This window comes from Sorex araneus, chromosome X (genome assembly GCF_027595985.1).
Source record: "Sorex araneus isolate mSorAra2 chromosome X, mSorAra2.pri, whole genome shotgun sequence".
In the NCBI taxonomy this organism is placed as follows: Eukaryota; Metazoa; Chordata; class Mammalia; order Eulipotyphla; family Soricidae; genus Sorex; species Sorex araneus.
In genome coordinates, this window is record NC_073313.1 from 142,345,660 (window position 1) to 142,357,713 (window position 12,054).

The 12,054-nt window shown below is 41.5% G+C and overlaps 1 protein-coding gene across 1 annotated transcript in view; it reads right to left on the minus strand.

Moving 5' to 3' along the window:
- The window catches only part of KIF4A (kinesin family member 4A), a 173,626-nt gene that overhangs the window by 2,086 nt on the left and 159,486 nt on the right, over positions 1–12,054 (minus strand). The window contains exons 23-28 of the mRNA XM_055121514.1: positions 10,010–10,180; positions 9,360–9,467; positions 7,662–7,739; positions 7,064–7,162; positions 5,909–6,091; positions 802–918 (exon numbers count right to left, since the gene is read on the minus strand). Of these exons, the coding sequence (XP_054977489.1) occupies positions 802–918; positions 5,909–6,091; positions 7,064–7,162; positions 7,662–7,739; positions 9,360–9,467; positions 10,010–10,180 (756 nt within the window). The remainder of the gene's footprint in view (positions 1–801; positions 919–5,908; positions 6,092–7,063; positions 7,163–7,661; positions 7,740–9,359; positions 9,468–10,009; positions 10,181–12,054) is intronic.

A 12,054-nucleotide genomic window follows, 5' to 3' on the forward strand; every position in this document is an offset into this window, starting at 1 on the left:
TGCCACCTTAGGCCTCAGATGCCCAGCTGTCTGCCTGAGAAGTCTCTTTAAATCATTTACACGTAGACAAAAACTAAGTGATTATTAGCCTAGCTTGGCAGAATTACTGTTTATTATGTAGAAAGCAGTGGGACTGAGATTCTTTATAAAAGAATGCCTCAGGCCCAGCTAGGGTTAAGCACGCATGAGAATCTGGCCTGCTTGATTCTGGCTGACCTGCGTCCTAGGAACATGTTGTTTTCCTGGGATCCATACAAAGGGCATCGCTACAGTGTGCTTAGCTCAAAACAGAGACTATTAGACCACAGACCAAGTTCCAGTGGGTCTTTTCCCAGAACCATGGAATAGCTGGTTCCCATGGAGAAGGTCTAAGTAATTCATGTCTCAAGATGTCAGAAGGATTAACTCCCTTCCTGGAAACTGCCACCTTAGCACACAGGCCTTACACTTGCAGCCCTGATTTATGCCTGTAAAGGCCTGTTTTTCTTTTTCTAGTTTCTGCTTCAGAAAGAAACTTTAAAGCCCAGGTTGCGGGAAAAGGGTGAGAGGAGGAAGGGGTGGATCAGATTCCTAGGAAATCTCTCTCTCTCTCTCTCTCTCTCTCTCTCTCTCTCTGAGTGTGTGTATGTGTGTGCATGTGCGTGCCTGCTAGTAGCGAGGAAGGACCGAGAAATGAAATATCTCTTTCTAGTTGAAGAGGAAAGGCAAATAAAGGAAGGAAAGTATTCAGGAGACTCCAGATTTGAGAACAGAAAGAATGAAAGCGTGCAAACTAGTGAAGGGGAACAACAGTGATCCTACCTTGCTTTGCTGCCGGTTCCGGCACTTAGTGGAGTCACAGCTACAGTCCGCATCGCAGGCCAGCTTCTGCTTCCTGCAGCCACACTGCTTGTTCCCACACCAGCCTTTGCAAGAACACTGCAAAAACAGATTTGGAGATGGACTGCTGAAAGGGTTAAAGGACAGCTTGAAAGGGCCTTCTCTTTATTCCGTAAGCATTACTCAAAAATAAAGAAAAGGAAAGTACTGTTAACTTTACCAAGATTCCATCTCCTTAGTCCTTTCTTCTCTAATGGATCAACAATCACCAAGAATCATCATGAAATTTGCTATGCCAGACAAATCCACTTTCTTTTGGAGACAATAAAATTTAAAGGCAGAAAAGAGGGACACCACAGTAATGCAAGGCCTTTGAAAGTCATTTTATAGGCAAAGTGAAAAACTCAAAGCGTGATGGAAGTAGAGTTAGACATATTTAAGAACTGAGTGCAACTGCTTGGTAGCTTTGGATTAAAGCAATTGTACTTTCTGTAGCATTTTAATCATTCTATATTTTAATAAATTACTAATATGAAATGGGCTGGAGCGATAGCACAGCAGGTAGGGCGTTCACCTTGCACATTGCCGACCTGGGTTTGATTGCTCCGTCCCTCTTGGAGAGCCCGGAAAGCTACCAAGAGTACCCTGCCCGCACAGCAGAGCCTGGCAACCTACCTGTGGCGTATTTGATATGCCAAAAACAGTAACAAGTCTCACAATGGAGGGGTTGGAGTGATAGCACAGCGGGTAGGGCATTTGCCTTGCATGCGGCTGACCCGGGTTCAATTCCCAGCATCCCATATGGTCCCCCCGAGCACCACCAGGAGTAATTCCTGAGTGTACATCCAGGAATAACCCCTGTGCATCACTGGGTGTGACCCCCCCAAAAAAAAAGTCTCACAGTGGAGACGTTACTGGTGCCCGCTCGAGCAAATTGATGAACAACGGGATGATAGTGCTACAGTGCAGTGCTACCAATATGAAATAATTGTTTCTATATCACCTTAAGTTTTCAGAGTACTTCCACATATATAAAATACAACATCTCATAACTGGATTACTAGGGAGATGTTTGTCAGCTCTAACAATGAAAACTGTAAGAGATGATTAACATGTAAGATAGAGGAATGACAATTCAAACATATTACAATGGTATAAATTATGTCCTACAAGTAGAAAGCAAAATGACTACAGGATAAATATAAGTTTGGCATCTTGGTTCTCCCCAAGATATGGTTTATGTGTAGTCAGGCAAAAATTGGGAGGTCAGAAGTCAAGGGGGACAACTGTTTCATTGTACCCTGGATCAGTCAGACTCCATTTGAAACAATATCTCCTATTTTAAGGCAGGTATGTAGCATTTTTACCAGGTATATTCATATTTCGACCATAATTTTAAAAATCCACTATGTTCCCAAATCCAACTTAATAAGTAAAATACAGATATAACTGACATCTCCTGTGTACACTTTCCTGATCCTATTTCTCTTTGGGCAACATCTCTTAAATTCAGTAATTACAGGGGCTAGAGATAGTATAGGGGGTAAGATGCTTACCTTGCATGTGGCTGGTACCACATGTGGTTCCCCAAGAACTGCCAGGAGTGACCCCTAAGCACAGAGCCAAGAGCAGCTCCTGAGCAGCACTGGGTGTGGCCCAAGCCCTCCCCACCCAATTGGTAAATACCCAACTAAGTGTTTACTATTCTTCCATGTATGCCTTTTAGCGCTAGTTTTTTAATGAAAAAAATCATCTTCCATGATTATAAACTTTACATAAGTGGTATCCTATAGATTCCAGTTCCATTAATTTTTACTCTATGAACATGACATAATTCATATATTCTACAGTCCCACATTCCACGCTTACAAAAAAGGCTGCAATAGCAATAGCTGACATCAATGTGTGCCAGGCACTGTTATGAATGCTTTCCATGTTATTAAAACCACCTAACTGATAACCAGAGTTTTGCTTTCACACACCCAGGAATTCACAGTGCCTATGTGTTCACAAAAGAAGATAGAAGCAGGTGACCATCACTACAGAAACTGATGTTCTGAGAGAAATTGTGGAAGAAGGCAGGACAGTTTGCTTGTAAAGAACTTAAGCAGCAGGACTCAAGAGTTAGTTGAATCAGAAGACACCTCAGCAACCATTTAAAGTCTGAATTTTTATATAAAGCCCTTCTCTCCATCTCTACTAATGATCTGTCTACTAATGATCTGTTTATCCTGGAACCATAATACTTTCCGTGTAACCATTTTTTGGGCAGGGAGGCACTCTGCATATAAAGCAGCTCTCTATATAACTCCTGACCACAGGATCTAATTGTGCTATCGAGAATGACATGCAAGCATTTAACCTTCTTTTAAACATAATTGCTCAAACCCTCAGTGTAATTTTCACTTCCTATGCCCCTCTGTTCAAATTGTCCTAAGCTAAATATATCTAGTTCTCAATGATTCATCATATGACATAGTTTCCAAGAATCCCCACCACCTTGACAACACATCAATTTGTCCAAGTTCATCTTTGTGACATTTTAAAATGAGCGTAGCTTTCCAGACGTAGCATGATTTATTGTGAAGAAGATCGAGACAAACACTTCCATTGTAATGGACATATCAGTACCACTAATGAGGCCTGGCCTAGAAGCCTCAAGTGAACATCACCCTTTCTTTAGCTGTGAATATAAAAGAATTGCAACTTTTTCTGATTATAAGAGTAATATATACCACTTTACAAAATATAGTATTTTATCATGGGTAGATATCAATTTATTGAACCAGTTCCCATGTTAGATATTGGGATTATGTTTTCTGCTGTTTTATTTTGGAGGCACACCCAGCAGTGCTCAGGGGTTACTCCTGGCTCTGTGCTCAGGGATCACTTCTGGCAGGCTTGGGGGGACCACATGGGATGCTGGGATGGAACTCGGCGTGCAAGGCAAGTACTCTACCCACTGTACTATTGCTCTGGCCCCTGGGATTGTGTTTTTTCAATAGGTGCTTCCCCAGCGGTGCTCAGGGGTCTAGGGGACACTCTTAAAATACCAAAGCCAATGTGTGGCTGTCATGCAATGCAATGCTGCTTGGGCTGGTGATGTGCAGTGGGGCCACTCCCAGTTCAGCATTTACACTAGCCTTGTGAGCAATCTCCACTGCCTTCCTTAAGGTTGTTTTGAAAAACAATAGAAGTCATGTTACAATGAATAGCTTAGTACATAAATCCATTTTAAGTCTTGTAAATACAGTCTAAGTCAGGGCTGACAAGGAGCTCCACAACCTGATAATTCTCTAACCTAACCTGGCACTATGCTCTCGCGTTCTGCAGTACACTCCAGCCACACCTGGTTTTTTGGTTGTTTCTTGGCAAGTGTAGTTGATTCCTGATCCCAACTTCTTTGCATTTGGTATTCCTTTTTTTCTGAAATGTTCTTTTCCAGACCTACTCCTTCACTTTGTTCAGAGCTAAGGACCTCCTTATCAGAGAGGCCTCTTCTAAAGCATTCATGTATTCCTTTCCTTAGTAGGACTAAGAAAAGTACTAAGTGGTACTTCGTATTATTTTGTTCTAAAATTATCCAAATCAACTAAAATGATCTTTTCTTGCTCTTGCTAGTATTCCTCTTTACAAAGATTGTCTTCAATTTCACTAAGGCAGTGATCTTCCACAAACTACCTGAAACACAGGTGCTGAAAAATTGATGTTGAATGAATAAATCTTTTTACATACCAATGACTAATCCCCATAATCTGAATTCTTATGTATATGGTTATTGGACCATATGATAGGAACTTTTAAAAAATTTAATTTAAATCTTGGCTTGACCTCTGGTACCATAAGATCCCTTAAGTAACACCAGACACAACCCTCAAGCAATGTGCCAGGAGTAGCTTGAGTATTCATGGGTGTGGCCCACACCCCCAATTTGATATTATTTTGCATAATTTATTTACAGTAGTGCAAATGTTTGATTTCGATGAAGAAAATTATGTACCTCTACCACCACCAATGTGCCCCAAACTACCTGGAGTTCTCTGATATGTCCTAGAGATTCCTCAGCAGGATGATACTGATCTATTAATAGCTATAGGCTAGTTATGGTCCTTTTCACATTTACATATTCATCTAAATACCTCAGAAATTTTTCTATTAGCCTATTAATTTGTTTCTATTTTTATTCAAAGAATATGAAAATATACCTGAAAGTCTGTGAAAAGGGGGAACAATTAGACTTTCATATAGCTAAGACGCATTGCAATGATTCATAGAATGGCACATATTAACTCAACAAGGAACAACTTTCTAGCTATTAGTAAAATACAATGTGCTATCCTGTGAGGTTCTGTGCTTTGTCCTATTAGAAATTTACAAGTAAGCAGAGGCTAGACAAACACCTGGTACTGCTATTATAGAATAATGACACACATAATAGGTATATTTATCCAAATGTATGTGTGTAAGTGTTTAACTACTGGCAACACACCAGCACGTCCCAACAGCATTGCTAAAAACTACTGTGATAGAGGGATTATTTAAAGTGGGAAGTAGAGCTGAAAAGAATTTTTGGGTTCTGATAATCTGATAGTTCTCAGCCCTACCCATTCATAAGAAATCTCTGGGGAGCTTTTCAAAAAGGTCTCACCTAAGACCAACTAAGTCAACATCCCAGGGGCAAGGCCATATCTCCCCTGTGGGGATCAGATCCATCTGTAAAATGCAAATAAATACCTCCTGGTACCTTTTGTGATGCTGATAACAACATAGATGAGGATGGTTTGGGCATTACAAACGTCTATAAAATGTGAAGAATCACCTTTGAAACAGCCTCAATAAAATGGTAGAGAACCTATTTAGATCTGTAAAAATATGAAAACACAAGGGACACCCCCTTTGTGTACTCAGGCAGCCATTTCTATTTAGTCTCAACTTCCATGCAGAGCTGACGCAATGAATCCGCCTCAGAGGAGCCCACATCTCTGAGTGAGATCCAGAGGCTCATGTATAGGACAAGGGGCTTGCATATTCCCATAATCAGTGAAGAGTAGGATTAGAACCCCTGACGGAAATGAAAACTGCCTCATACCCCTTGGACGTTCTTCTTGGACACCTTAACTAATTTTGTTGGCTTCCATTCTTCATCATTCCCATCATCAGTATCACCATCACTGTCTTCAGGCTCATTCATAGAATGCTCTGAATGATATTTTAGATCCTCAACGTCCATGCTTTGTTCCAGAAACTTTTCTTTAACGCGAGATGGTTTGGGCTAAGAAAAAAAGGTTTGGAATGGTTATTTAATATAAATAAAAACAAAAACATCAAATGGAGTCTATCTTTCTAGTAACTGCTGTCAACTAAATGATCAGATCAAAGACCTTAGGCTCCCTCAGATATACCCCACTTGGAAAATTTGCTTTAGCCTTTGGCCTCAGAGAGTCTTTGAAAAGACAGACTGAAGGGACAGTATCTGAGACATCTGAGGGAGGAAAGGTGGACTCATAATGTCAGAAGATTCTTTGGATGGACAGCTGAACACTGCTCCATTTTCCTACTCTCTTCCTCCCCTTCCTCCTCCTACTCAGTTACATAAGGCCTGTACATGGCTAAAAAGTCAATCTTCTGGGAAGGGGAATGCCTGCGCACATTAACATTATACTATAATCTTGGGGCTGGAGCAATAGCACAGCGGGTAGGGTGTTTGCCTTGCATGTGGCCGACCCGGGTTCGATTCCCAGCATCCTATATAGTCCCCTGAGCACCACCAGGAGTAAATTCCTGAGTGCATGAGCCAGGAGTAACCCCTGTGCATCGCCGGGTATGACCCAAAAAGCAAAATAAATAAATAAATAAATAATAAAAAATATACTATAATCTTATTTGGGATGCCATTGAAAATCAAACATTGGAATTTGAGAATTTTAACTCCCAGCCTCTTATAAAAGGGAATTTTAGGGCAGGAGAGATAATACAGTGGGTACGGAGCTTGCTTTACACATGACATTGTATAAAGTCCCCAGAGCACTGACAGAAACGATTCCTTGAGCACAGGGTCAGGAGTAAGCGCAGCTCGGTGTGCCCCCCAAACAAAACAAAAACCAAACCAAACCAAACCAAATGAAACAAACAACCCCCCTCCAAATAAAAAACTAAAGCAAAAACCAAACCAAACACAAAGGATTTTAGCACACTCATCTTAAATGTAGGCTATGCCAGATATCACAGGAAGTAAGCAATTTACCTTAGGTGGTATATATTCAAAAGAAGACTCTGGAGATAAAAGGTGATCCTGAGAAAGATGAGGTTTCTGTTTGCTGGCTACTTGGAGGAGGGTCAGTTTCTATTTGAAAGAACAGAAAAAAGCTATCATGCTGGGCAGTTTGAGTGTTCATGACTAAAACATAAATATTGCAGATCTAAGGTCACTCAATACTATACCTAGAAAATTAAAAACCATAGTAAAGTCAGGCAGGTATTACTAGACTGGAGGATTCAATTTACAAGACCTGTATTAGATTTAAGAAAACAGCAAATTTTAAAAACGTGTTTAGGGAGCAGAGAACTTCAGTTCAAAGGGCTGAAGTGCAAGCATTACATACAGGAGGCCCAGGTTCAATCCCTGCCACCACAGGGTACTTTGAGTAACATTCAGAGTGTTCTAACCCCCTCACACAAAGTATTCATTGCATTTTAAACATACATATTTATATCGTATGGAAACTCAATACAAACTTTATAAAATAGAGTCAGATCATCATACTCAGTAATGCTCCCAATGGCTGGCCTCCATGGTAACAGGGTCTTCCCAGGCTTATTAAATGGGTAGCGAGTTTCATTACCTGCTTGATGACTTCATTTTCTCGGAGAAGCTGTTGATTTTGGGCACATACTTCTCGCATCTTCTGAAGTTCTTCATCCTATTTCCAGATAGTGGCAGTGATAGGTAGGGTTATTTTTGGCACTACACGTGGGCTACAAAATAACTCACATAGAGGAAAACACAGTGCTGCCAAGTTGCTGGCAGCAGATGGTTTCTGCACAGCAGGCACTGGCACCCAGACGAATGCCATATTTCCACCACTTCCTAGGTGTCCAGAATGCCACTTCTGTTCCAACACTCCAAGCACTCCTGACAGCACTTGGAATCATGGCCTCCACTCTATACGCGGTCTTTATTTCTCTATTTCTACCCTTGCAAGTCCTATTCACGTTAGGAAACTGATTAAGATATCCACACAGAGCAGTTCTGTTTCTTTGAAGTTTATGGATACTTCTGTTCACTCTTTTCAAGACCAGGTGGTTTATTTGCTACACTAATATGCTTAAATAAAGTTCTTGGCACTAAAGACATCTGGATTCATGCATACAACCTTAGCTTGGTTTTTTCTTTGCTAGAAGGTGGAAACCCTAAAGAAAACAGACTGTTGGTTCAGGAAAAAAAGATTATAAGTTGGATAAAACAGAGTTCCACATGCTACTCAAGTGTGTGAAATTCCCAGCCTCTGTAAAAAAATGTAGGCTGTAGGCATTGTATAAACATCAGAAGAACAGGCTAAGGAAGAGACAGCTTAATGTCTCTCTGATTTTACTTTCTGAACTCTAGAGCTTGAACTTCATAGTTAAGGCAAAAAACCAAGAGGCTTCAAAATATAGAATGGGGGCTGGTGAGTTAGTACAGTGGGCACTGTAAACTAGGGTTGGATGTTTTGTTTTCACTTTTTGGCTTTTTAGGTCACACTAGGGGAAATGCTCAGGGATTACTCCTAGCTCTACACTCAGGAATTACTCCTGGTGGCTCTCAGGGGATCACATGTGATGCTGGAGATCGAATCCAGGCAAGCCATGTGCAAGGCAAATGCTCTACCTGCTGTAGTATCGCTCCAGCCCCACCCTGGTTTGATCTCTGGCACTCCATATGGTTCCCTGAGCATTTCCAGGAGTTATCCTGAATGCAGAGAAAGGAGTAAGCCCTGAGCATGGCTGACTGTGGCCTAAAATACCAAAATCAAACAAACAAACAAATAAACAAAACCCTCACAAAAACAAACAAAAAAATAAAACAACTCCCCCAAACCCAAAAATGAAATATGAAGTATATGCTGTTGCTTTTATGCTTCAAAGAAAATTATTTTACATGTGACTACATTCTGGGCTGGAGAGATAGCACAGCGGTAGGGCCTTTCACGAAGCTGACCCGTGTTCGATTCCTCCGCCCCCCTCGGAGAGCCCTGCAAGCTACTGAGAGTATCGAGCCCACACGGCAGAGCCTGGCAAGCTACCTGTAGCGTATTGGATATGCCAAAGACAGTAACAATAAGTCTCACAATGAGAGACGTTACTGGTGCCCGCTTGAACAAATCGATGAGCAATGGGATGACAGTAACTATGACTAAATTCTAAATACCCCAAATACAAAGAATAAGGCGAAAAGTCAGTAGGTCACTGTCATGAGAGACCTTTCTTTCTCCAGTAGTTAAAAAAAGTCTTAGTCAGACCTGCAGAACACTGCTCTGGAGACCTCTGCTTCATTACCTTACCTGATATTTTAGTGTGCTTAGTAGCTTTTGTTCCTTTTCACTGATGGACTCCTCTAACTGCTTCTCTGTCATTTGGCTTTGCTGTAACTGACCGAGGAGGTACAGCACCTAGAGAAAGATGCGACCAAAGGAATAAGAGAAAACAAAACATTCCAGATTAGTCCAGTCTGTGACCCAAGTAACTTCTCTGTGATACAGAAGTAAACCATGCTAACTGCAGCCACAATGCTTATCAGCATGTAAATTTTGATATGACTGATTGAAGCTAAAAGCCCCTTTCATACGCACGTATCAATTTAGACAAGTTATTTCCTCTGGTTTCAGATATCTTATTTGTACACTTTGGAAAAAACAACTTGTTATTTTGAAAAAAAAATCATGCCCCCCCACTAATTTTTCAAGTTGGCAATAAAAAGCAATTGTTTACTCAGGAGAGCTTTTTATTTTGGGCAGGGGGGGGAGGTCACACCCAGCAATGCTCCGGGGTTACTCCTGGTTCCGCACTCAGGAATTACTCCTGGCAGTGCTGGAGGACCACATGGGATGCCGGGGATCAAACCCGGGTTGGTCACGTGCAAGGCAAACGCCCTATCCACTGTCCGATCAGTGGCTCCTCAGGACAGCTTCTTGACCTGAAAGGTTTTTTTCACCTTTTCTTGGTGTTGTTGCTCCACTTTGACCAGCTCTGCCTGTAACTCTGTCTCTATTTCAGCAAAATGATTTCGTTCTTCAAACAGCATCTTCTGCATGTCAGCACAGCTGGCCTTGTTCTGTTTCAAGCTGCTTTCAAGCTTGCTGACCTGTATTTTGGAGGAGACCAGCTGGAAGGTATAAAAGAAGATCAGTTTATTTGGAGAATAGCCACCTTACCCCATTCACTAACATTAGCTTTTCTGAAACTGAGAAAAGTTCTTCCAGGTCCATTCTTATTTTTTCATGTCATATGGTTTACACCATATGTTGAATCAACAACACTACCCAGGCCAAGAGCCTGTATTTCTGTTGAGAAACCACTGTGATAAGGTAATTTACTCTCTTGTTGTGGCCCAAGGCACATTAAACCTAACACGAACAGTCTAATTCAAAATTCTAATACTTAAGAAGTTCTTCATAAGTTTATTTATTTAGTAAGGGGTGTCTTAGCCAAACCTGAATGTGTTTGGTAACTACTCCTGGCTCTGTGCCTTAAGAATTGCTTTTGGCAGTGTCCGGGAAACCATGTGGTGCCAGGGATCAAAGTGGGGTTAGCTGTATACAAGGCAAGCACCTTAAGTTTTGAATGATCTCTTCAGCCCCACTTCTTTTGTACTTTAGAAGAAAACAGGATAGGGGCTGGAGTGATAGTATTGCAGGTACGGCATTTGCCTTGGACGTGGTTGACCTGCATTTGATTGCCGGCATCCCACATAGTACCTAGAGAACCACCAGAAGTAATTTCTAAGTGCAGACCCAGGAGAGCATCACTGGGTGTGCTTCCCCAAAAAATAATAATAAAAAAATAAGATACACCCTTATGGCTATTCATGTCTCACCTCAGAATCTGTGTATGCATGTCAGAACTCATAGACCGAGACTGAGTTGAGATTGCAGATCTGGCTCTTCAAGCTAGATTCATATTTCATGCTGGTCTGGTTTTATATTCACTACTAGCCCAGATCTAAATTACAAATTATCACAAACATAAACACCAGCATTCCTGAGATTAATCAGGATTTCCTTAGTAGAAAAATTTGCTAACTGAACACAAAGATATATAAAGCAGAGGCCAGAGCGATAGTACAGCAGGGAAGGTGCTTGCCTTGCAAGTAGTTGAACTGGGTTTGATCCTCGCACCCATATGATTCTCTGAACCTGTCAGGAATGATGTTTGAGCACAGAGCCAGGTATAAACCTTGAACACACAGGCACACAAGCAGGTGTATTCCAAGAAATGCGTGTGTGTGTGTGTGTGTGTGTGTGTGGTGTATCAGGGTCAGAGAGATAGTACAGGGGTGGAGGCACCATGAGGAATGATGGCCAAGTATAGAACTAGGCCAAAGATATATATAATGGATTGCACTGTTCCAACTTGCATAGTTGGAGTCTGTTTGCTTGACTCAAGTGAAAGTGCCTTAATCTTCAGAAGTGATCAGCTTTTACTGTTTTTGTTTTGTTTTGCTTTTTGGGCTAAACCTGGCAGTGCTCAGGGGATCATATTGGGTGCCAGGGACTGAGTCCTTACCCACTGGACGATTGCTCTGGCTCCCAACTTTAATTCCTCTTATGAGAATACATATTTAAAGGCCAGTGAAGATGGATTTTCCTTAAAATGAATCTTTATAAGTCAAAAGATGATTATGCTTTCTCTTTCCTAGACTGTATCTTAAACTTTTTAACTATATATCTTGTAGGTATTTTATTTTTTATTGGCTGCATGCAAGACAAGCACCCTACCCATTGTACTATCTCTCTGGCCCTTGTAGTTGTTTTGCTTTTTTTTTGGGGGGGTCACACCCGGCGATGCACAGGGGTTACTCCTGGTTCTACACTCAGGAATTACTCCTGGCGGTGCTCAGGGGACCATATGGGATGCTGGAATTCGAACCCGGGTCAGCCACGTGCAAGGCAAATGCCCTACCCGCTGTGCTATCACTCCAGCCCCGCTTGTAGTTGTTTTGATACTACAAAGTAATAGTTTGTTTAACCAGTGGCCTTC